At 37.9% G+C, this 27490-nt stretch overlaps 1 protein-coding gene across 5 annotated transcripts in view; it reads right to left on the bottom strand.

Moving 5' to 3' along the window:
- DCLK1 (doublecortin like kinase 1) overlaps window positions 1-27490 on the bottom strand; it is a 335386-nt gene that overhangs the window by 295165 nt on the left and 12731 nt on the right. For all 5 annotated transcript variants that reach the window (XM_055317266.1, XM_055317267.1, XM_055317265.1 and 2 more), the window contains exon 3: window positions 17288-17634. In XM_055317266.1, coding sequence (XP_055173241.1) covers window positions 17288-17634 — 347 coding nt within the window. The remainder of the gene's footprint in view (window positions 1-17287; window positions 17635-27490) is intronic.

Genomic DNA, 27490 nt, shown 5'->3' on the forward strand with positions numbered 1-27490 from the left:
GGGAAGCACTTAACCACTCTGAAAATGTGTTGTCCAGAACAAAATGATGAAGAGCCCTGGTGAGCATCTGTTGTAAAACAAAGTACAATTTGAAGCCAGAAATGCGATTTCCTAGAAGTGGAAGAATTAGATAAGAACAAAAATGAGATGATCTGACACAAACTAGAGGCTCAAAGGAAAGGAAAAAATTAAGGGGAGAAGAAAAATAGAGAAGAAAAAACAAAGAGGAGATGGTATGTATGAAGAAGGACCCTCTGCTTGTGTCTTCTTTGTACAGAAGCATGAGACTTTTTGTTTTGATATAGAAGCAAGTGAAAGAAAGCAAATCCCTGCCTGACTGAACTCATAATCCCTCCATGAATGGGAAATGTTTTGTCAAGAACCAGAAATTTCTTTAGGTCATCAAAAGCATGAAAGAATACAGGTGGCACAATTTACCCTCTCATCTCTCTAGGCTCAATCTCCTAGTTGTATTAAGAAAATCACTACTAAATGCAAAGAAATTAAAAGTGATCTAAATTATATCACTGGATCAATAAATATCAAAGACATATAAATCCCCCCAAAGTGATACAAAAATAAAAGACTGAACATTATTAAGTGCATAATAGAAAATTTAAATGCCACCTCACTTGAGAAGTGCAAATCTCTTGGGGCTAGGTTTCTCAGGTCATTGCAGTCATAAGCCTCTCAAAGGGGGATGTGATCCTTCAAATCTGAGAGCCACTGTTGTAGATGAAATAAGACCACTTCAGTTAAAGATAGAGGGTTTTGGATTGCTTGAAAACATTGGAATTAGTCCATCTTTTTTCATTTTGTTATTGCTATTCTTTGTTGTTAGCTTTAGCTAAAAGAATTATAATAAAGATCATTCACGTTACTTATGTTAAGAGAACTAGCCAAAAAGAGAGGGTACCTTAAAGACTGTAAACCAATTGTAAAGTTTTCTATACATGATCCTCTCCAACGTATCTACCTACCATCATAAATCCTTTGGTTCTCTGGGTGGACAGATCACCAGGAAACCCTGGATAGCAATCTGAACATCTCATCAACCTCAAAATGGTGCCGAGAAATGAGCCCAGGGCCTTTGGATCTTGGCAGGTGGCCAGCTTCTCTTCCCCACCTTCTGAGAAGCCTCACAGGGGAGACTAAGTCTTGTTTTGGGTTTAGAGATGGCCTTGAACAGCAATAAAAAGGATATATGATATAAATATGTGATAAACATTAGATATTATAGTGAATATACAAAAGCCAGCAGCACCTGAACAGTGAATTGCAAAGGCATTCGATGATGGTTTGATGAACAGAATCCCGCCCCGCACCCCTCCCAGGTGCAGCTTTACTGTACAGCAGGATACTGGAATTCACAATGAAGTCTCTTTCGTTGATAAGAGAGAGCTAGGTAATAAAAAATAAAGCTCTCAAAGATCTTGAATAGTAAAGCGATGAAAGGACAAGTGGGAAAACCGCCACAAAGGGGAAGACAGAGATTACAAAATAATTGGAGCTCACCCAGGAAACAGACAAAGCACATGGAAAACATATTTTAACTATGAAAAGCAAGAAGATATACAGCTTGAAATATGTTAATATAATTTGAAATCTAATCAGCCTATAAATGGTATTTTGGACTGTAGCAAAGTACTGCCAAATGGAGCATGCAGCATGCAGGAGTGCAGAGCAGACCTCGGAGGAGCACCCAAGGGGCATGAGAGGACAATAAGTATTATTCCATCCTGCCATGAACAGTCAATGTTTTTCCTCTTAGTTGCCTAAGTTTGGAATTAATTCAGAAATGCCTTATGTGCAAAGAGTGCAAAGATAATAAGTGGTTCACTGTGCTAAAACTGGCTGCATAATCTTCTCTGCTCTAAGTTACTTATAAAACCTTGGTGAGACCCAGTGCTATTCACACTGAGCTGCAGAGGATGAAGATCACAGTAAAAGGTTAAAGAATGATGTACTTAGGAAATCCATAATTATACATATGACTTCAAAGGCGAAAAAAAAGAGTCTTTTTTTTTATAAATCTTTCTATACTGAAAGATGAGGTCAATTCTCAGAAGCTGAAGCAATTTAAAAGCTGATCAGTGGTTGCTGGGCTGGGGGTGAGAGCGAGGAACGACTGTCTGTGGACATATGAGGAAACTTTTATAGTGAAGACATCCTAACACTGGATTGTGGTGATGGCTGCACTGCTCTCGAAATTTCTTAAAATAATTGAAAAGTACACTTACAATGGATAAAGGTTATGGTACAGAAATTATACCTTAAGCTATAAATACTTAAAGTTGACATGTGTGGGGCATCTGAGTGGCTCAGTCAGTTAAGTGTCTGCCTTGGGCTCAGGTCATGATCTCAGGGTCCTGGAACTGAGCCCCAAATTGGGCTCCTTGCTCAGTAGGGAGCCTGCTTCTCTCTCTCCCTCTGCCTTTCCCCCTGCTGGTACTCTCTGTCTGTCAAATAAATAAATAAAATCTTTAAATTTGACATGTTTAAAAATTCAACAATATTCCCCTTCTATGACATAGCTGTATTTCTTGGTCATAAGTTACATTAAGAATGTTGTTTTTCCATTGTTGGTAATAGAAATCTTTATGACAACTTAAAATAAGATTCTTATATATTTTTTAATTACAGGAAATGGATTGATTTCATAGCCAACAATCAAAATAGGAGGAAAAACTGAGAAGAAATCGAAGCAAGACATTTCAGTAGCTTTCTCAACATTTACTACTCGTTTGGCAAACCACTCAAGTTTTCATATTGACAGATCCCTAGAATTTGGTAATTTCAGAAGGGAAGTATTTTTAAATCCCAATGAGTAAAGTAGATAAAACAGCAATGAATCATGAGCATTCTTAGGAAAAAATGTATACATGTGAATTTTATATACTCAAAACATTTTCAAAACACTGTATAAAGCCAGGTATGGCACCGTGGTCAAAAGTATAGGTTGGCCTCAATCACGAACTAACCACATGGGTAGGCTTGTTACTTCGCCTTCTCTGGTTCCTGCACCTGTAAAATGGAGATAACAATGGTGTCCGTCGCACAATTTTGTTGAAATGGGGAAAAGGAAACATTTAGTGAGGGCCTGGCATAAACATTCAAGGAATGCTGACTGCTGTTCTGTTCTTATTGATGTTATTATCTCCAAGTTAGGTTCAATGTACAGATAATTTTATTCTCTTTTCTACAAAGCCTCACATCCAGGGACATTTCCAGGCCCATACCTTACTGGAAGGCCAATTACTCAGCAATGTTCATGCCAATTATTTCCAGCTGTTTTGAAAGAAAATATCTTCCAACTTCTGATTCATTACACAATGTGATATTGCTCATCTGCTGGCCCAGAGCTAGTGCTACATCCCAGAACTGGTCTAACACACTTTCTTCAGCTGGTGTTAAACCAAATTATAAGGCAAACAAGACAAAAGAAGTCAGATGAACAGAATCCATTTACAGTGGGGTCACTTACAGCAAGGTCCTTCTAGATGAGAAAAGTGTCAGAGAGAGAAATACATAATGTAAATACAAAGGGTAAGGCCTCATTTTCCTTTTGAAAAGTGTTATTTTAAAACCTTGAGAACAGTATTATTACTGTTGCTGATTCTCAAAACATATTAACCTTTCCCCTAGTTCTTCCCCTTATCCTCTTATGCCCCAAAATGTATGCATGCACATGTAAAATCCCTCTAAGTCAAGTTCAGAGACATTTTGATGAACTTATATAGCTTTCACAATAACTTCCCTCTCACTTTGACTGATAAAAGAAATAGTGATTTTACAGAACTGACAGCCAGTACACATTACTAGGAAAGAATGGGCTGGTAAAACTGAGGGCTAATACGTTACTTATTTTCAAGGCTCCTAAAAATATGCCATAAGCTCTGAGCACAGGAACTAATTTAAATGTAAAGCTGTTTACTAGGATGCTGGTTCACAAAAGTAGGCTTCTAATAATATTTATAATCTGAATGCACTAGAAGTATCATTTAAGGGCAGCCCCAGGGGCTCAACGGTTTAGCGCCACCTTCAGCCCAGGGCCTGATCCTGGAGACCCAGGATAGAGTCCCACATCAGGCTCCCTCATGGAGCCTGCTTCTCCCTCTGCCTGTGTCTCTGCATCTCTCTCTCTCTCCCTCTGTGTTTCTCATGAATAAATAAATAAAATCTTTAAAAATAAAATAAAATAAAGATTCCTGCTTTCACAGGATTAAAAAAAAAGAAGTATTATTTAAGGTATAAAATAGAGCATATCTTTCAGTTATTTAAAATATAAAGGCAGCATTGCTTAAGAGTGGTTTTTGATAGTCACATTTCCAAACAATACAACGATGTCTTCAAGTAAAATTAACTCTATCAATCATCTCCTACTTACGTGAACACACAAATATGAAAATGCAAGTTTCTCCAGCAGTGAAGCCAGAAAGTCCAACTCCACCTCTTAACGGTCTCATTATAAGAAAATTTTCTAAGTGTTCCCACTACCCAGTAAAAGAAAACTGTGATATTCCCAACACCTGGCCCAGAGCCCACGCTCAACAGATGTGTACTGATCTCACAAATCTAGGAGAACACGCACATTCTTAATATTAGAAGGCACTTAAAATAAAACGTTAAAACATGACCATCTCAAACCGAACCCACGTGAAACTTGATCCAATTTTGCAAAATCAAAGATTACTCTGTAAATAACCTGTTCACCTAACAAACTCTGCCACAGGTCTTTGCTTCTTTGACCACCATTAACAATGGACACTACACAATAAATTCACGTATGAGATTAGATTTCCTCTACCTGAGAGTATCACAGAGGCATCAGTACACATGCCATGGGATCTTCTCCTTTCCTTTAAGGTTAATTAATAACTGTAGTCAAACTGCAACAAGAATTTAATAAACAGATGTATTTTTAACTATTTAAAAGATTTTGAGAAAGAGAGAGATGGGGGGGAGGGAAGGGGAGGTTGTGGGAGGGGCGGAGAGGCAGAGGGAGTGGGAAAGAGAGAATCTCAAGCTGACTCCACGGTGAGCACAGAGCCTGACGCAGGGCTCAATCTCTCTACCCGGAGACCATGACCCAAGCTGAAATCAAGAGTCAGATGCTCACCAACTGAGCCCCCCAGGCACCTTCAAAGATGTATTTTTTTAAATACAGAGTGGTTAGGTCTACCAATTTGTCATGAAATGTAGCTAAAGGAGAAAAGGAATTTTTGCTATAGAAGAAAATAATGATGTTACTAAAAAACAAAATGGTCAACATACCCATGCTATTCCTTTCACAGCATACCAATTCCAGAAAAGTCTTGAGAAATATGTAATTTTATTTTTCCCAGAGCCATTGCATCAGCCACTGACAAAAATGAACTTTCTATTGGTTCCCTGTATAGAGACTCCATTTCTTTCCAGAGCTTATTTTTCCCCCAATTTGGAGCCCTAACCCCAGAGATAGAGCTGACCTTCCCATTCAAAGAAGTCTCTGTTGATGGGGTCACTGGGTATCGTGTGGCTGTTTGCAAAACCCTATCTGCCTAAGTGGTTTGCAGTCATTGCCAGCTGACAGCTGAATTAAGTAGGGTACATCTCAATCTCTTAACCCCCAAGGCTGAATTAAAAGAAAACTACTACAATTTTGATTGCTAGGTGATTACTTCACACCAGTTTACCCCACCCATTGTTGTTCTCAGCAGCTGAGTCTGTGATACATAAGACTCTTCACCATTAAATAGCTAGGCCTGCTAGCTGGAAAGTATTTTCAAAAGTCACCCCTCCATTCTCTACACATATTGAAAATGTCTCCATGTTCTTCTGGACATCTTCCATGTTGAGAGTCTTCCCATGCATAGGGACTCTGCCTGTCAACAGTTGGAGATCTAAAGTCAACTCTCAGGAAAAGTTTTAATGACTTCCAATCATCCCCATGGAAGATAGTTAGAAAAACCATAAGGAAAATATTAAATCTGTGCAGCCTATTGAAGGGAGCAAACAGATAACTTCTAACAGCATGCATATGGACTCTGTGGCAACCATGTGCATTAATCTCTCATCAGGATCAGCTTTTCCACAATAATTGCTCAGCCTTCCCTGAATCCCTTAACTTTCATTTATTCTCCATATAGGAAGTTATCCATCCTCCACACACAGGCAGCTAGATTGCAGTGGGCACACATTTCATACTAACGGACTGGCTGCTTTCCAAAATATCATGGATGGTGACCGTATCTTGCCAGTTGATGTTAACATTGATGTTCAGAGCATGCAAATAAAACTGCTAAATAAGCTAAAATTAATGTAATTCTGTCTACCAAGAAATAGCCTGGATTTACCGTCCTTAGGTCTTTTGATTAATGTTCCAGTCATGATGCTTAAATGCATAAGCAGTGCTTCCTCATCTTTAATGTGACAGTGGATCACATGAGGATCTTGTTAAAAGGCATGTTCTGATTCAGTAGATCAAGGGTGGGGCCTGAGAGTCTGCATTTCTACAAACTCTCTGGTGGCATTATTGCCGCTGTCCTCAGACCACCCTTGGGAGCAAGGCTGTTAAGAATATGGCTGAAGCATTCACCTGAGCACACAGCAGGACTTTTTACAATTTGTTTCTGTTGTATAACTAGTTATCAGTTCCCATACTGTTAATTTGAAAGCACACACGAGTTCCCATGCTACTATTTTGAAAATACATTGAATGTCTACCTTTTTTTTTTTAAAGATAATGCTTACTTTGAGTTATTTTCTTTCTAAGAGATTTTTTAAAAATAAAATATTGATTTTATCTTACTACCTGTCAAGGTAAGTTTAGTTTATGGTCTTCCAAGTAGAGAAAAAGAAAAAGCAGAATAATCCCTTGTCAGGGGCAGTCCTGGCCCTAACATTCTCTAATTCTACGTATCAGACTCTGAGCCACAAGTTAAAATCAAGAATCATGTGTGGAATTTAAGAAACAAAATAAACAAGCCAAGGGGGGAAAAAAAGAAAGAGAGAGAGAGAGAGAGAGAGAGAGAGAGAGAGGCAAACCAAGAAACAGATTTTTAACCATGGAGAACATACCCATGGTGACTGGGGGGGGGGGGCGGAGAATGGGTGAAATAGGTGATGAGGATTAAGGAGCACACTTGCTGTGATGAGCACAAGGTGTCATATGGAAGTGATGAATTACTATATTGTACACCTGAAACTAATATTACACAAAACTTCAAAAAGGAAATGTCATTTAATAAATATTAAGCATCTCACAAGGGTAGTCAAGAAAATAGAAGTCAATAAAGCATTTTCTTCTTTCCCTAGGATGTTTCTGTCTTGCACAAGTGCACACATGGTTATAAGACAAAGCAGAAATGATTTGGCATGGAAAAAGAATTACCTTGTGTTTTTAACCTCCAGGAAAGACTCATAAAGGATGGTGACTGTGCTCCCATTGACCTAATAGGCCTAAGTTATCTGGTATTTATGGAAGAATACTAGACTTTATTTCATCAGGATAGGTTTTGGAAAATGTCTATGGTCTTTTTCCAAGAGGTTTCTAGACAGGATGGATGAATTCTGAGATACTTTAAACCTCCAGTAACTGATTAATTGAACAACATCTCATGAGTGACTATTCCTGTGTGCTTTCCAGTTTGACTTGAGAACACTATTATTTTCAGCCATAGGTCAGAACACAGATAGAAGTTCTGCAGATAAGTTACTAGAGGGGAGAGCATATTAGACAACTTGCCTTCCAAGGATCTTATGCTGGGCAACAACAAAATTAGAGGGGAAATGGCTTAATAATTTCAAGACATTTCCCTACATGAATGTACATAGTATCATGTGAAATTACAAGCAAGAGACCAAATTATATACAGAGTAGGATCAGAATTTTTTTTAAAAGCAAAGGAAATAAAGTCAATATATCAATGAGTGCCACCTCATCAATGAGACCATGGGTCATTTTATTTTAATATTTTCTGATTTGCCTCAAAACTCTTTACAATGATCTATATTAATGCTATAATAGAAAAATTCAATTAAAACATAAATCTCCCATCTGTCCCTTTGTTTCCATGGCATGTTGTTTACAAAATTGTTCAGGTTTTAAATTGGATATTTTAAGTTCCATTTAATTTCTGAAACTGCCTTTCACATAATTTAGTTTCAAGGATTTAAACTAATCAGAAAAATCTGCTGTAACATATTGTCCTCAACCACCACAAACACCCTTGAATACTGTAGGTTTGCATTTCTGAAATAATTGGGCCGGATGCTATTCATGTGAGTCTTTTACTGGTCTGTCACCAATTTTTAAATCCATAGGACATATTGATTAGCTCTTTTCTTTACTCACTGAATGGCTGAAGCAATGTCAGGAAATTTAGAGCAATTCTCCTGACTCAGTAAAAATTTCTAACAGAATATTGTTTTCCCACAGAACAAAAGTTCTTTCAATAGAGGAAATGCTCTAAAATTGGCAGATGAATTTTTTTTAATTACCCTAGCATCTTTAATGAAGCAGGAGCCTGAGCTAGAAAACAAGCACCATGGTGAGGCATCTTACTTACAATCTCTTCCACTGCAGAGAGCACCATCATTGTTGACAGACACACAACCACAGGTCACCTCCAGGGTGACCACGGAGTTCCTACATGACCATGTCGCACTTCACAGAACACTGGAAACAGTGTACTAATGCCAAGTGCATAGCGCGTGGGCCAACTGGTCAATCATCCATTCAGTCATTTATTGAACAAGCATTTACCAGGTCAGGCCCTCAAGATTCAAAGGCCAAGAAGACAACCTTCCCTAGCCTCAACCTCTAAATTTTAAAGGGGAAGACATGGCAACATAATAGTCAACAGGCCAGCATAATCAAGACCTGTAGGGCTATCTACAATGGACAAGAATGGAGTTCCTCTCCGAAAGAGAGGGGGCTGCCAGTTCTACAAAGGCAAGTCAAGAAATGTTTCACAGACAAGGCCACCTTTGAACTGAATCTTGACAAATGAGGAGGTTCTTGCTTTTTGCAGAGCTGTACAATGGTTCAGTGAGATAAATATGCATATAGCAACTAGTCCAGAGCACCAGACACACAGGTGTTCAACTAATGATAGTAATAATAATGTTAGTATCACTATATTGTCATAAGGGGTCACCAATAAGACAGACACCTTAAGGAATAACAACTGAAGAAACAAGTAAAGAAAAGAATATCCAGGGACCCCTGGGTAGTTCAGCGGTTGAGTGTCTGCCTCCAGCTCAGGGCACGATTCTGGGTCTGGAGATCGAGTCCTGCATCAGGCTCCCTGCAAGAAGCCTGCTTCTCCCTCTCTATCTCTGCCTCTCTGTGTGTGTCTCTCATGAATAAATAAATAAAATCTTTTTTTTTAAAAAAAAAGAGAATATCCAGGTTACATTAACAACTGACTGACAATAAATAGAATCATAAAAATAGTCATTAGTAGTTTTAGAACTATTACTACATTGGAAACAAGGCAAGATGATCAATTCTACAGTGACAAAATTATGCAACTATAAATGTCCCATACTTTTAAGAAAGCCTGGACTAGGAAAGCAGAAGGGAGAGGACTAATATTTATAGAGGGCCTATCATAAGTCAAGCCAGGGCCCTTATATACATATTTTCTTTTTAAAGATTTATTTATTTATGGAGCAGGAGGCACAGAGGGAGAGAATCTCCAGCAGACTCCCTGTTGAGTGTGGAGCCCAACACTGGGCTCAGTCTCACAACCCTGAGATCATGACCTGAGCCGATACCAAGAGCTGGATGCTTAATTGTCTGAGCATGCAGGGGCCTCTACATATTTTCTTAATTATTAACCCATGAATATTATGAAGTATACATTGTCATTACCATTTTAAAGAGGAAACAAATTCAGAGAATGTTACTGACTTGCAAAAGGCCACATAGCTAATGAATTTGATCAGAATTTGATCTTATAAGCATTTTATCTCAAATCCCATGCTGTTCTCATTATACTCTGAAGTATTTTCATGTGAAAAGCCACATTTACGGACGTAGGTATGATTAGTCATTACTAAAAGATAATTTCATCCTTTTTTTTTTAAGTAGATGCCATGCCCAGTGTGGACCCAAACCCATGACTCTGAGATCAAGACCTGAGCTGAGATCAAGAGCTGGACACAACCAACTGAGCCACACAAGCACCCCAAAAGGTCATTTTAAATAGTTCCTCAACACATTTAAAATATAATTTATTTTTATTTTTTTAAAAGATTTTATTTATTCATTCATGAGAGACAGAGAGAGAGAGAGGCAGAGACACAGGCAGGGGGAGAAGCAGGCTCCATGCAGGGAGCCTGACGTGGGACTCGATCCTGGGTCTCCAGGATCAGGCCCTGGGCTGAAGGCAGCGCTAAACCACTAAGCCACCCAGGCTGCCCATAATTTATTTTTCAAAAACAATTTATCCTGAGCTTTTCAGATATAGTAAATATTGATAATTCAGTATCTTCCACAGGGCTGAGTTTTGTCATGCAGATTGTCATGTCATTTAATCCTCAGGACAACTAATAAAGCAGGATTGTTATTATTCCCATTGTACAGATAAGAAAACTGAGACTTAACTCTTTCCAATGGAAGAATATAGTTCACTGTGTCTGGGGTAGAGATCAGACAACTAGGTGTTTGAAACTCGTCTATAAAGACTAGTGTTCTTCATCTATATGATGTTACTTCACATACCTATGCTTAAATTACAGCACACCTAAGCAAATTTCCTCATTACAAGTAGGTTTGATATACAGAATTTCTGAACCTAAATAATCGTTTAAATGGGGAACTAAGTTAATTTTTCAGGCCTGAACAAGAAACTAGATCCAAAAAAAAGAAGAAAGAAAGAAGAAAGAAAGAAAGAAAGAAAGGAAGGAAGAAAGAAAAAGAAAGAAAGAAAGAAAAAGAAAGAAAGAAAGAAAGAAAGAAAGAAAGAAAGAAAGAAAGAAAGAAAGAAAGAGAAAGAAACTAGATCAAGAGAGATTTCTCAGAAATCTGAGTGCAGGCCCAGCTGACTCTGAAGTTCAAGTGCCTTACATCATTCCAGCGTGCTCCCTTGAGGCACAGGAGACTCACAGGCCAAGGCCAAATCAGGGCTCTCGGCCTTTGCAAAACAGAAGTTACTATTAGGAGATGACCCCAACTCCAGAGTCCTGTAAGTGCCCCAAGGATCCTCAGTATATTAGAGAGAGGGCTCAGAGAACACATCTAGAGTAGGACACAGGGGAACTTACAATGCATTTTATAGCAAATTAGTGTTCAATTTACAGAAAATTGACTTGCTGAGACTAAGCCTTAAAATATACATCACTAAGGAACGCATGATTAATTACATTATCAGAATTGCTCAGACTGGAACAAAAGGACTTAACTCTTCTCCATTTGGGGAAATTAATATCTACATAAGAACAGGTGTAGCTTATAAATCCTGAATATCAACATAAGGTGTAAAACCTGAAATAGCCCATTCTGTCCCAAACATTTTAATTCTCTAAGTGAAGTATCATAATTACTTTGAAAACAGCTAAGACTTTCCATCAATTCAGAGCTTTAACCAATCATGAGGATAGTTTAACATGTGCTCTGAGCTTTTGCAGGAAATTTTAATTTGACATTTTAAAATGTAAACTGAATTATTTGTATCAACAGTGTTTTTATATCAATTGCAAACAAAACTAAAAGGTGTTACAGTCACCTTCACAACATAGATAATATAGCGAATTATACAGTAAAAAAAAAAATTTACCAATGAAGGCTTTAAATATGCTCGAAGAAGTTAATTAGAGCTGTCAGAGAAGTTTGCTTTAAAAAAGAGAGAGAGAGAGAGAGAAAAGCCACTATTAGCAATAGCTACCGAAAATTTTACTTTCTAGTCCAACCAAATTTCCTAACACATCCTAATTTCTCTCCTTTTCATTTGAAAACATCTGACTTCCATGTTTTCTACGCTCATTAATTGCTAAATCCAAGGAAGATGAGCAGCAACATGTACCACTTTGTTTTAACTTGTGAGGAGGATTCTTCTAAGGTCTCTAAAACTCAAGATTAAACCAAATCATTCTTACTTCAGTTTAGAAATAGGTATTAAAAATCAAAAAAGGAGTAGTGCCTGGGTGGCTTAGTCAGTTAAGCTGCAGACTCAGTTTTTGGCCCAGGTCATGATCTCACGCCCTGCAGAGATCAAGCTCCACATTGGGCTCTGTGCTCAGTGGGGAGTCTGCTTGAGATTCTCTCCCACTCTCTCTGACCTTCCCCCAACTCCCACACAACTATGCACACATTTTCTCTCTCCCTCTGTCAAATAATCTTTTTTTCAAAAAAGGAAAAAAATCAAAGACCATCTTGTGATATCTGATAGATTCCTATTGATCATATTACCATATTCTGAATTCCAGTAAGCTCATATATCAATTACCTAAAATAAATGGCTGCAATTATTAAGACTCATTTACAAGTATCTTTCCTGCTTTGTGTTTATAAGATAAGGGGATTCAATGATCAAAAGATACAGAGAAGACAATGTAGTAACTGAATAACTGATTGACGGGTACTGCGATTCCCTTTACATAGCACTATAGCTGGAATGTTTATATCCCCCCCCCCAAATTCATATAATGAGATCTAACCCCTAAGGGGTTGGTATTAAGAGGTGGGGCCTTTGGGAGGTGATTAGGACATGTGGGCAAAGCTCTCAGGTATGGGATTCGTACCCTAATTAAAGAGACCAAGAGCCTAAGGATAGTCCCTTCTGCCATGTGAAGGTACTGCAAAAGGCATAGTTTATGAACCAGGAAGTGGAATCTCACCAGACCAAGTCTACTGGCACCCTGATATTGGACTCCAGTCTCCAGAACTGTGAAAAATAAATTTTTATTGTATATAAGCCACCCAAACCATGGTATTTTGTTCTAGCCACCCAAACAGAGTAAAGCAGCAGTTATGATGTCTGTTCTCACAGTTTAACAGTCTAAATCAGTTTATGAATATCTTTAGCTCACTGATTCCTGGTGTTTTCTGTATTAGAAAGATAATAAGCTGTTTGCTTACTCTAGCATCCTAGCAGTGGTGGATCTTACAAAGTGTATGACCTATGTGAAATGTCTGTTAAGATAAAAATATATCCTTGAGTGAGTTTCTCCTCTGGTACTAATGTATGCTGTTATTTTGTATAGATCTTCAATATTGAGAAGTAAATACCATGGGGATGTGCATATCTTTCCTACTTAAAGAGCAATTGAGTTTATCATTGCTATATTCCAGTGGGGAAGGGGAGGTCATTGGGAAGTGCCTTATCTGTGATTTCTACAGTATAAATTGCCTGCTTAGGCACTAGCTATTCTAAGATTTGCTGTTGTTTATATTTCTAAGCAAGGATTTAGTAATCATCGATTTAGAAGATTTAACAGCTCAAGACAGCCAGATTTGCTGTTCCAAAAAAGGAGCCAGGAGATATACAAGTATCTTTGGTAGCAAATCTTGTACCTTTTGGGTTTATTTCAATCACTTAAAAAAACCATCACACCCTAAATGGCCTCTCCAGGTAGCTGCTTGGCAGTGAGTGAATAATCCACAAAAAATCCCAACATCCAGTGCCTGGACTGGGGCAAGAAGAAAAGACCCTCACACCCTGCAAAAGCTCCTTTCAGATATGGAAAAAGGAATGTAATTATTACCTTCAGCTAAAAATTGCCCTCTTTTCTTTTTGGGGGACCCTTATTCAAGGCCCAGATAAATAATGCATCACTGAAATCAAGACAAGGCAAGTATTTCCTTAACCTCCCAGCCTCGCACACAAAAGTGCCTGATCACACAGTGAGCAGAGGCCCCCTGAATGGTGTGAGGAGGAGGAGGAGGAGGCATGGCTGGGGCAACCTTTTACCGAAGCTTCAATGCCCCTGAATGAAGAATGGAGTTGAAATGATTAGAAGGGGTTTGCTCTCTAGTAGGCTGCACATGAGCCTCAACAGGCATCTGGGGAAACTGCAACTTCTTGCAAAATATCTTCTATATGGTGCAGTATTTCCTTTTCTGGACCTAAAAATCTAAAAAAAAAAAACAAAAAACCACTGTATAATGAACTCTTGGTTAAGGTTCAAAGCACACCCAAAGGCAGCTGAGCAACCAGGCTGAGTGGTAGGAGGAACACGTGAGAATGGCATGTGGTCTACGCCCTCCAGCGCCCATCTCTGGGTGACACATGTAACAGTACACATGTGCTCTCACTGTTCATTTGTCACTGTTCCGTTGTCAAAAAAAACAGAGTCACCATCTCCATCCCATGAATACATCCTCAAGCTGCCTGAAGGCAATCTGAGAAGCCATCCCTGCTTTATGTGTCGCTTGCTCTCTACTCATTTACTCAAAGCTCTCAACCTATTAATTTTTTTAAAAATTTTATTTCCTCAATACAAAAAAAAAATTTACCTTTAAAAGCTTTTTTGGGCATTGGATTTCCCATACCGTTTTTGGAGTTGATATGAGGGCTGTTAACACTATTAAAACAAATAAAAAAGAGGTGAGACAAGTGATCTTGAGGATAATGTCCTGCTAACAGCATGTGGACCCCAGTGCCACAGTGGGCAGGGTAAAATGGTGGCGGCATGGGGTACCATTCTGCCAGGGCAGAGCATCATGCCACAGGAAGGCTTGGAGGAAGGTGGTTCAATTCTCACTCAGCCTTGTTCCCTGCCAAGGCTGTCAAAGCATTCTACTCTAACAAACCTCTCACGGGGGCAGACTTCTCCCACGAGCAGAAATGATTCTAAAGGCACCTGGGGTCCATGAGAAAGAAAGCATCTTTGTTCCTATTGGGAACCCAAGCAAAAAGTCTTTATATTCTTTCCACTCTATCTTCCAATTCCTCTGCAGCTTTTCATCATTCCTGCCATGAAGAGAACATGCCACAACAGAGGAAATGCCACAGCAGCAAATTGAATGCTACACACACACACACACACACACACACACACACACACACTCACAAAGCTGGATAAAACTATCAGCAGAATGACTGCAGGAAAAAAATACATAGCAGAAAATTTTCATATGATATTCCCTGGACAAATTCCTCACTGGAAAATTCTTTCTCAGTGCACATACATCCCTTTAGTGTTTTAATATAATCTTCTGTGATACAGTGGTTAAGAGCACAAGCTCTGGAGAGAGACAGGCTCAAATCCCAACTCTGCCATTTATATCTGTGTGGTCTTGGACATGTTTTTTTAAACAAGTTCTGTGCTTTTACACCTTCCTCTGTTAAACAGGGATAGTAATTGAGTTGCTATGAGGATTAAACATATTAATGTATGTAAAACATTTAGAATAATGCAAATAAAGCTGTGATCATTATTATTATAGTTCAAAATTGCTTTCACATATTATAGTTGTTCCTACAAGCACTCTATGAAACAGAGGTGATCATTTTATCCATGTTTTACCAATGAGTATGAGGCTCAGCCAAGTGATTTGCTAAAAACACAAATATTCTGGCCAAAACAAGATTTGAATCCTGGTCTTCTGACACTAAATTTTGGATTCTTTCCCAATACATTGTATTATTTACATGTAAACAACAGCAAAAACAGCAATTATAAAATACACTATAAAATTTACACTAGTAAATTCCTAAAAGGAAGAAAACTATTGAGAACATCAGAGTACTTAATCTAGGAATTCATTCTTGGAATAAACAAATGATGAGTTAATGGCAGAGTTTAGCTAATGTGTTAAAGCTCATTTTCAGATTCATCCAATTAGGAATCTCCAAAATTCTGAAGTGAAGGGGGAGGAAGAAGATATATCAATTTGTATTTGTTGTTGTACATTGTACTTTTTGTAAAAATAGGTAAGCTCTCATCTTGGGAAAATCCAATATACAAAAATGCAGAACTACAAAATGGTTGAGTGACTCACTACTAAAGGAAACACTGAAGGGCTCAAATGTTTAAATGTGAGCCCTGCCATGTTATGTTGCTATAATTCACAAGCTAGCAAGGATTTTTTGACCAATGACATTCAGGCTATCCCCTCTTAGATCTAGAAGACTGAGAATTTCATCCCTCAGAATTCTTATCCATATTACACTTAAAGGGGACAAGTTTTATGAGACAAGCAGAAGACTGGTGAATATAAATGAACAACTGGCAGATAATCCTTCTTTCCTAATGAATTTTGTAATTTAGAGCATTTGAATGGATCCCTATGGGAGAAATTCTTTCATGACTAACACTCTTTCTAGTAATTGCATCTATTTCTAATTCATAAAATTTGAATGTGTGTTACCCTTCAAGAACTTGACTTCTATTTAATAAAGATTAACCTTTTATTTTTTAAGATTAACCACTAATATATGAATCTAGTTTTTATTTATAATATGCACTCTACATACAAATTATCTAAGATAATTTTTTAAAAACCATATTAAACACTAAATTTGAAGCAAAGATAGTATGCTAAAAACTATCGTCTTAAACAAAAAGACGCTGATAAACTCTGAATGACCAGTAAGTATATATATATATTCAGCTCACTATTCAGTTCTGGCAAGCTTTTACAAAAAGTCTATGCAAGACTTCCCTTGAAGTTCACCTGAGCAACTCACATTTAGATGTCCTCTCATCCAAGTCAACTGATGTCCATTCCATAGCTAAAGAAACACCCCCCTCTTCTGTTAATTCTGCAATTATATTTTCAATACGTGTATAATATTTCAGAAATATGCCTCTTAAAGCCATTTAGTTGGAAATATTTCATTCCTTTGATATGTACTTAAAAATCTATAAAATTCAAATAAATCTCACTAGTGAACATTACTAAGATACAGAGTATTATTTAGGCCAAAGAAAGGAAATGAGGTTTTTCTCTAATGATCAGAGCTTACATCTATCTCAGCCACCCACACTCAAGGCTATAAGATAGCACTACAAAAAAACAAAAAAACAAAAAAAATTGAAACAGATGGTAGAAAAGCACCTTTATGTTAAGCAATTAATAACTGAAGAAAACAGAAATCTCTGAGTAATCGTTTAAGCATTAGAGCAAGGTAATCTACTTGATTCCTATGGTTAATCTTGTCTACCTCCATCCTTGGTCTGGTTTGAGGCCACCAGTTATATATTTGTTGACCAAAGGATCCAACTCCCTCAACTGCAGTAAAATGCATGTGTCAGATTTCCTCCCCTACCCACCCACTCCCACAACACCACATAGATCCCCCAACTCCCTGGTTCTTTCCTGTAAAGTCAAAATCCTCCCACAACCCTGTCTTACCTGTTTCCCATCTAGGGTATACAGGCGCTTTACCACTCCCGAGTCCAGCTTGATCGCATCAGTTATGTCAGTGAGAACCTGCTCAAAGGAATGTGCGGTTTTCTTGTTCAGCAGAATCCTGACAGCTTTTCGTGGCTTCACCCCACTTCTGATAATGGTGACCAGCTTGGGCCGAATGAAATCCTTATTCTCCCGCACCTCCGAAGGGCTCCCTTTGGCAGTAGCCAGTGAGGACACGGCCCGGGAAGCGGAGGTGGTCTTGACATTCACCGACCAGTTGGGGTTCACATTCTTGGTGTACTCCAGTTTCTTGAAGGGCTCTATTGAGCCACACACATAGCTCTCTCCTGAGAAAGAGAGAAATGTATTTAAATTTACACTAAGGCAAATGCATTTCCTTTTTCCTAGTCTTTTGGTTTCTTCCTTTTCTACTAGAAGTGCGAGCTAGTTGTGACTTTTTAAACAAAGGAAGCATGATTAACACTTAATGAAAACAAAGATTTTTTTACTCCTAATCTGGCTCTGTCAACAATAAACTGATATTCCAGAGGAGAAAAAAAAAATCAACATCCTTCCCTTTTTTCATTTTCCAAAGGCTTTTTCTGGCAGAAATACTGATAGTGAATAGACCTCAGAAATAAATTGGATTCAAAAAAAAGTATCCTCTGGTATTTGGGTGTATTTATATTTGCAAAAAAACTTCAAAATCAGAGGTACCTACATGTAGTAATAATGTAAATAACCTAACTGGAAAACAAAGTGGATCAGAAAACAGCTTCTTAAAATAGCTCTATAATTCATTGCACTGATGATAAATGGTACAGTTATGGTGAGCACAGCATAATGTATAGAGTTGAATCACTATGTTGTATACCTGAAGCTAATATAACACTGTGTGTCAACTATACTTAAATTTTAAAATCTAAAAAAAAAAAAACTATGTAATTTATTGGTTTGATGGGAGTGTGTGCTGAACATTTTGTAAAATCAAGTAAAACTCCAAAAGCAAGCAAAATAACCATCACCAGCTAGACTCCAAGAACTGACCTCTGCTGCTCACCTGCTGAACCCACCAACCTAGGTCCCACATTATTCCTTAAGCTCTTCTCTCCAGTTTGTCTCTTAATCAGGTAAAAGACCCAAGGAGTATAGCATCCTCTGAAGGAAACCAAACTACCCTTCAAGCAATAATGACTGCCTGGAGAGAGCCCTGGCCACCCAAACCCCCCAGACTAGTTCGAGTTTAATCCCTAAATCAGGGCTGCGCAGATGGACCATGGTGTGACCAAGTTACCTTTCCCTCATTACAATGCTAAAACTCACATCCAGAGGTGGAGACTTAGCATGCAAATGAAACATGATGTTTGAATCAGGGTGGTCTGTCAACTGCACCTGTGTACCCAATTCTGCCTAGTTCCCTCCCTTACAGGCTTAGATAGGGCTCCTTCCCTAACAAGGCTGCTGTAAAACCTTTGCTGGCTGTTGTTCAGGGAGTCAGTCTGAGACCTTTGTCCTGACTGTGTCCCTTCAGCTGCAGCTGGTGCCCCCAATAAAACCTTGCCTGTGCTTTTAACTATTGGGTCCAGCCTCGTTCCTACTGTTCCTGCATCCCAGGACCTGAGTCCGGCAACGTAACCAGGCTACCTTTCCTCCTGTCAACACTGGGCCAAACCCAGTGATCCACATACAGTAGGAAACCAATTCATATCTGTTTATAGATAAAAGGTTTTGAGAATGGTTAACTTATAAACTAGCTTCAGAAACTGACTCTAAAATAGATGTAGTTACATAAGATGAATAAGGTTTGAGGCTGTAATGAATAACATGGTGATGATAGGTTATAACACTGTGGTATAACTGAAGTTTGCTATGAGAGTAGAACTTAAATATTCTCGCAAAAAAAAAGATAAATATATGAGTTAATGAATGTGCTAATTAACCAGATGGGGAGAATCTTTCACAATATACAAATATATCAAATCGACATGAAGTATGCTTTAAGCATCTTAAAATTCTGTCAATTATACCCCAAAAAAGCCAATGTAAAAAAAAAAAGAAAAAAAAAATTAAATTAGATTTTTAAAAAATGACTCCTTAACAGAAACTCATCTAATGAAAATATCAGACTATTAAGAAGATGTGGCTCACACAAAAATGAAAGTAACACATGTACCAGGTGATGATAAATCATAAAATGAATGATCCCATCTATATATATTTCATAAAGTAAGGTCAACACATTTTGAAGAGTTTTATAAGGGTTTTTCTGTGGGTTAGTAAGTCTTTGTAACAGGGAATAGTTAAAATGAGAAAAAGCTTTCATAATTGCAGGTAAAGTGACCTAGGACTAATCCTACACACCCCATTTACTTTTATCTAAATCCTTGTCCTATTTTTAAATTAATAGTCCAAGTGTCCAAGGCCACAGTATTCACGTAAAAATAACTGAACCAGGGTTTTAAAAATAGAAAAGCACAGTTATACATGTTATCAAACATTTACTCTGTACATGCTTCTAGACTTCACTCTAATGTGTACAAAAAGTAAATGTAGTAAATTCCTTTTTTGTTCACCTAGTAGATTATTACTGGTCTCAACTATGCTTTTCTCATGGTTTATATAGATATCAAAAATATATGCATGGAGGTCACAACAACAGTGGTGCTTCTGAGGGCTTTGTGGAGAGACCATGAATGCTCTGGCGGGAAGAGAAATGGAAGTCTGAGCTCTGGCCTCTCCAAGCATGTGACCTTGGGCAAGTCCCTTAGTCTTCTCAGTGGTAGTTTATTCATCCATCAGACGTAGTCTATTCCAGTGGCCACTAATCTCACCAGGTTTTTGTGAAGATCAAATTAGAAAACAGGCCAGAGTAATCTCAAATACAAAACTGCTACACAAGTGAAAACCCCCTCTAAGGCTGCATTACCCTGATTGTGCAATAAGCCTGAAAGGAAAACTTAAAAACAAAATTACTAGAAATCAGTGAGCAGCTCTTACATTATAAAGTGTTCATTGTTTCTAACTAGTTACCAACAGACCAACAGACATCATTTTGGGTCCATCTCAATAAAAGGATCCTCGGAAATGTTGCTTAACTAGGCACACACAGCCCAAATAGAACAGGCAAAACCAGTCTGTCAGAATTCCGTGCTAATCAGAGATATGCAAGGGTCTGATTATTTGTAAGTCTATATGCTAAGCTAATAATTAATATCAAAACAAAATGAGTGGTTTACACTCCAACAACAAAGAAAATTTTTAACTTTAAATATATATATATATACACATATATATATATACATATATATATAATTAGAAAAGGGAGAAACTGTAAAGTACCCACATTAACAATGTGGAGTGGATTTGTTGAAAAAGAAAATAAACACTTTTTTTTATATCTTCTTAAAGAACACTGTAAAAACCTTTAAGCATGACAACTTTGACAAGATAATGCTGATGTGGTTCAAGCAACAATGATGGGAAGAAACTTAGGTTAAATCTGTGCTGGTACTTTGTGGCTCCTCTGCCTGGTTTACCAGATTCAAAAATTGCAACAGAATCTTGGGGAAGGGTGTGAGACTCCAATAAAGAGTGAACTTTAAAAAAAAAAAAAAAAGAGTGAACTTGTGCTATAAGGAAAAGTACCAGCACTTCCAGAAGACAGAGCTGGCCACCAAACCCAAGACCATCACACACCACTCAGTACTGCCATTTTGAATCTATGACACTCCACGAATTCAATAAGACAAGATGGGTTTCCTTACACTAAAAAGCTTCTATTAAATTATGCAAATGGATTTACATTAAAGACTTATTTGACCCATATTTTGACAACTTTTCTTTTAATAATCATTCTGAATTTCTACCCACTATTAAAGATCCTGCCTTATCTTAACTCAAAGTTGATTTAGTCTCTGATTTTGTTAGGAAACAACTTTTCAATTAATGTGCTGATATCTTTGACAACTAAAAACCAGCAAATGTAATTGTTCTGAATGGAAAGAACACATAGCCTTAATTTGATCAAATAGCTCGGTATCCAGTGTTTAATCTCTCCCTAAATGGGGCCAAGACTTAAGAGATTTGTTATATTTTTTATTAGAGAATCATCAATTAGTTGTAGTCAAGCCCTGACAGAGAAATGGGTATTAAAGGTCATTGAAAAATTAAAAAATAAAGTAAAACTTAGAATTACTATAATAAACTTCTTAATACACACTAAATCATCCCAAAGTTTTATGGTGTGATTTATGTTGCAACAATAAAATTAAAGTTAATTTAAAAAAACCAAAGTATATTTGAGCAAAATGGTCTGATGTTGTGATTTATAGTAAAAAATATATACTTGGTCTTCAAACTATTTCTGGCACAGGAATGCTAAAACCTTTGGAACTTCCTAAGTAATTAGAGCAATAAAGACATCTTGACGTGCATACTCAAGCCCCTTTCAACCACATCTTAGTTCATGTTACTGAGAAGACTGAGAAAACACCTAAGGATGTGGGCCATAGGCCAGGAGAACCAACTGAGTGATAAGAGGGTAGGAAATTGCAGACCCACCTCCCCGACCTTGGGGAGGAGATAAGGGATACTAGTTAAATCCAGTGATTTAATCAATCGTGCCTATGTAATGAAGCATCCATAAAAAAAAAACCCCAAGGGACAGGCTTCAGAGAGCTTCTAGCTGTTGAACATATGAAGATTCAGTGGGAGTGGTGAGCTCAGAGAGAGCATGGAAGCTCCAAGCCCTTTCCCCAATCCTTGCCTTTTTTATCTCTTCCATCTGGCTGTTCCTAAATTATAAACTTTTGTAATAAACTGGTTATCCAGTAAAGAAGGAGTTCTGTGAGCCACTCTAGCAAATTAATTGAACCAAAGGAGGCAGTCATGGGAACTTCTTATATTATCCAATCCATCCATCCTAAGCACAGGTGATAACCTGGATTTGACTGGTGGATGTATGGTGAAAACCCCACATACAGAGTGGAATTAGTGACTAGAATTTTATAACCCCAAATTTGCTTTGAAAGTTTGGGATTATTTACTATAGGTGAAGCTTAACTAAGAATGGAAAGAAGGCAAAGATCATACATGGTTTAAAGGAAACAGTATAACAATCTATTTAGACATTGAGCTGGGAATTACCAAACATAATGATTTGCTGGTTGGTTATCATACTGTTAGTTTTGTTCCAGTTTATTCAAAGCCAAAATCTTTGTGTTAAGACTGATCCTCAGGGCACCTGGGTGGCTCAGTGGTTGAGTGTCTGCCTTTGGCACAGGTGGTGATCCCAGAGTCCGGGGATCAAGCCCCACATCAGGTTCCCCCGCAGGAAGCCTGCTTCTCCCTCTGCCAATGTCTCTGCCTCTCTCTCTGTATCTCTCATGAATAAATAAATAAAATCTTTAGGGCAGCCCCGGTGGCGCAGCAGTTTAGCGATGCCTGCAGCCCAGGGCGTGATCCTGGAGACCCTGGGATCGAGTCCCACATCAGGTTCCCTGCATGGAGCCTGCTTCTCCCTCTGCCTGTGTTTCTGCCTCTCTCTTTCTCTGTGTCTCTATGAATAAATAAATAAAATCTTTAAAAAAAATCTTAAAAAATAAAATATTTTAAAAAAAGACTGATCCTCAACTTGAAATTTAATATTCTGGGTGTCCAAGACACCCCAACAAATAGCAAGAGCTGCAGAAGCAGCATCTGTCTGAATTGCTATGGCATTTACAGAGCCAAAAAACTAATATTTGCTTTTAACTAGAGATAAAGATAAAGAAAATGATATAGTTAAAAGAAAAAAAAAAGTAAGGAAATAAAGAGAATATCCCAATTTCTTCCCTGAAAGCTTTAGGCATTTTGGGGGTCTTGGGGAAATGGAATGATTTCTGTGCAAGCATATTAGATTATTTTTAAGATACTGAAGGTTCTATATTTTGTTTTGTTTTCAAAAAATCACATATGCATTTGTAAACTAACTATATTGCTGTTATTTAAAGTATGGAAATAAAAAAATAAAGTATGGAAATAAATGTTCTCTAACAAAGTTCATTATTTAAAAATCTGTAAAATTAATTCTATTGGCCATCAGCTCCCATTATGAAATTAAAGGATTTCCATTTAAAAGAAATTATCTAAGTCACTACTAAAAACTTCCAGTAATGTGGTAGCAGTTTCCTGGTTGACCAGGCCTGTGATGAATGAGTTAGAAGGTATGCCTCCACAAGATCCCATATTAGGAGATTCTAAAGTTTGCTCTATTTCCCCTTACTGCTGGAACGTTTTCACTGGTTCATGGTGGGACCTGTAAATATCATATGTAATATCACTTGACCTCAGTCTGAAAATGGCCTAATTTCTGGTTGCTATCCCCTCTAGGAGTTCTTTAAGTTCCAAATGTGGCATATTCAAAAATATCTTAAGTTAGAGATACCTAAAAAATTTTCCCAGAGAAAAAAGTTTCTCATTAAAAAATTCTAGCAATTAAACTTTACTATTGTGAATTATAGTAAAATCTGGGAAAAACTCAAATATATATTGACACCTCTGAAAATACACTGAATAAAACTACATGAAGATATTATTTACAGAATAAAATATAAAGTGCCTTCTGGATATTATATTTTATGAGCTTATCTCATATACACGCAGCAACATTTCATAATCTATCTAAAAGGCACTGATTTAAGAAGATGATTTTGATAGTGCTATTAAAGTCAAGAGAAAAGATTCCCCAAAGTACTCTGGGTCATTCTTCCATGGAAGTCTTTCATAATATAATAGCACATAAAAATAAGCTTACAGAAAATAAATTTTTTTTCAGAAAATAAAATTTGAATGTGTATGTCAGGCCTGTGGAAAATGTCAAGTTCTTAAACCTAAAGCAACAGAAAAATAACATAAAGGAAAAAATTGAGAGAGCTAAAATTTTACATTTAAAAGTGATATAATTGAAAAGTAGAGAAACTAAAACTAAAATGGGAAAACAGACTGAAGATCTATACAGAGCAATGGGTTACCATAATGTGCAAAACTTATTATAATTCACAAAAATACAAAATACTAAAATATATGACAAACGATAAAAACAAAACACATAGAAAATAGAAAATACTACTAAGGACATTATAAATTGAGAACAACCTTTTTTGAAAGCAACTTATTTGGAATCATGAAATTGTATATTCTCATCATTAAGAACTTCTCTTAAGAACTAACAGAATAACAAATAACAAAATTACAAAAAGTACGTACAGTGTTAGCCATGAAAACTAAAAATTAAATACACCCTCCTAAATCTTCAATGGTAAGTACAAAATCTAAATTTGCCAGTCTGGAGAGTGAAAAGAATCCTAAGTCATGAACTTGTCTTCAAAAGAGCTTAGAAAGCAAGATGTGTATATGAAAGGATTTCACACAAGGCAGTAAGTGATAATTGCTAAATAAGTGGTCCAGGCAACCCTAACTCAGAAGAGAAAGAAATCACTTCCCACTTCCCGCTGAGCAATGGATAAAGAAGAAATGGGATTCACACTGGCCTTGGAAGTGAGGGTAAGATTTTTCACTAGCAGATATGAAAGAGGACAGCATTTCAGATAAAAATAAGATAATAAGATGTTCTACTACACAGTACAGTAAGGAGATAGTCTGTGAGATATTAGTACATCTTTCTCAAAAAAATAAAAATGGTTCCATGGACAAACAAGTTAGAGTAATACTGTAGTAGGAAACAAGGTCAAAGTTTTTATGCATGAACCCAGGTTTCAGAAAGCTCACACTGGCTTCAGTGTAAAGGGGGTGCTCAAGGTAGGACATGGGAAGAGAGAAGTGAAGAAAGCTACCACAACAGGATAGGAGAGGAGACGGACTTGACGCATCTGCACTAGGGGCAGAGAGGAGTGGGTCCTCCGAAGAGTAGTTGGCAGATAAAATCAGTTGCCTTGATGGTAGAGGTGGCAACTGTCTGGATGCAGGACCCAAGGGAATCTGAGTCAAAATGATGAAAATGAAATGATGACATTAGAACTTTCATTTTGGTTGACTTCCCATATACCACAATAAGTAAAATAAGAAGGGAATCAAGTTTGGATTTGATGGTAAGGAAAGAAATTAATTTGGTTGTGCACATACTAAATTTGGAGTTCCTAGGAGCCAACTAGTTGGAGATTTCCAGCAAGCAGTTAGAAATACAAGCCTGGAGTTTGGAGGGTGATGCACACGGCAGCTGCAGAAACAGAACACTCCGGGAGACCACGCCCAGCCACACAAGAAGAAATCCAGGGCAACACCGGTCTCTAAAGGGTGCCCAGAGATGGAGGAGCCACTGAAGAGAATGAAGAGAAATCAGGTACCTGGAGCCATGGACCGAAAGGTGGTGAGTGTGTGATGTAAAAGATCCAGACATCGGCATCCAATGCTCCGGGGATAACATCGAGAATAAGGATTCCTAAGAGATCACAGGTCTGGACACTAAAAGGCCACATGTGGCCCTATAATGGCCACTTCAGTTGGGTAGTGATGCCGGCTCTCATTCACTCACTGATCCATTCATTCATTCTCTTTCCTCTTTCTTCTCATAATACTTATTGAGTACCTACAATCATTATGCTAGGTGGTGAGGACCCCAGTGGCTCCCCTGACTCCCAGAGACTTTGATATAAAATAAAGAAGTATATTACAGTGTCATGATGCTAATCAAGGAGTTGAAGTATGATTGGAAGCTGAGCAAATATAGACAGCAGATGCAGATATTTCTTATCACAAGACCTCTGAGTTTGAGAGATCAGAAAGACCAAGGCAAGAATTTTTTAGATTGTGGGAGATTTATGTATCTGTAGGCTGAAGGATAAGCATGGAGATGCCATTGGCAGAAGAGGTCATGTGAATGAATGTCTGCCATGTAGCAGATCTTGTTCTAACCCATGCTATTTAACCTATAATCTTCAACACAACCTTATGAGCTAAGTAGTAACATACCACTTATCACAGGGCACAATGAGGAACAGAGAGATAGGCAAAGGTGGAGCCAGGATTCAAAGCAGGTGATCTGAATCCAGAGCCATAACTTAACCATAACATTGTGTACCCTCGGGAGAGCACCATCTTACCACCGTTGCAGGAGAGAAGGGAACCCTGGAGATAAAGAGAACACAAGCAAAGACCGCAGCTGAGCTCACTGCCAAGTGTATCAATGAGTAATAGGAGACACGGACAGAGGGAAGGGTCAGGAGCAGGGTCACTGAGAGAAATCCCTTAAAGACTGTGGGTTGTGTTCTATAACTAAGTGGAGAGCCATTATGAAGCAAAGATATGGCACAAAGTGGTTTGTCTATGGCCAGGTTTATAGGCAGGAAAAGTGGTTTAAAGATTACTGCCTGGGACACATATGTGTCCTAAATGATCTGACCTAAGAGAAGCTATGGAATGGAAAAGCAGGGACAAATACAGATTCCATAAAGAAGAGAAAAACAAATTGCAAAAGAGAAACTAAGATATGTATTTTTAGCTTATGAGTCTGTTGCAATAGTGCAGGGAAGAGACTACAAGACTCAAGCGGTAGGAGTATGAAGAATTATTATTTACTTTTTTAAAACGGTTTTGCATCTTTCAAATTTTCTACAATGCTCACTATCTAAAAATTTTTCGCCCCTGCAGTAAAAACTGTAATATTGTTAAAACAGTGATGAGAACTTAAATACCCTGATGGTGAAGAAGACAAGTTGAAGAAATGTCTTAAGCAGGATCAACAGAGTTCAGTGACAGCTTGGATTTGACAGGTGAAGAGAAAGAGAGGTCAAGGGGGATGCTAAGCTAGATGGTGACACCATTTAACAAGATCCAGAATATGAGAAGAGGAATGAGTTCTGGGGAGTGGAAAAGGACAAGGTCATATTTATGTAGGTTGAGTTTGAAAGGACTAAGGACTAGAGTATCAGTTAAATAGATCCAGTTGGTAGAAGTGAAGAAGATTGGTTTTCTTACTATTTGGAAGAAATGGGCCTTAAAAGAGTAGTTAAAATAAGAGGTGGTGACATCACAGTAGATGCAAAGACAGGAAAGTAGAGGACAGGGCAGCCCTGGTGGCACAGTGGTTTAGTGCCGCCTGCAGCCCAGGGTGTGATCCTGGAGACCCTGGATCAAGTCCCACGTCAGGCTCTCTGCATGGTGCCTGCTTCTCCCTCTGCCTGTGTCTCTGCCTCTCTCTCTCTCTCT

The sequence above is a fragment of the Nyctereutes procyonoides genome, unplaced genomic scaffold (genome assembly GCF_905146905.1).
Source record: "Nyctereutes procyonoides isolate TBG_1078 unplaced genomic scaffold, NYPRO_anot_genome, whole genome shotgun sequence".
NCBI lineage: Eukaryota > Metazoa > Chordata > Mammalia > Carnivora > Canidae > Nyctereutes > Nyctereutes procyonoides.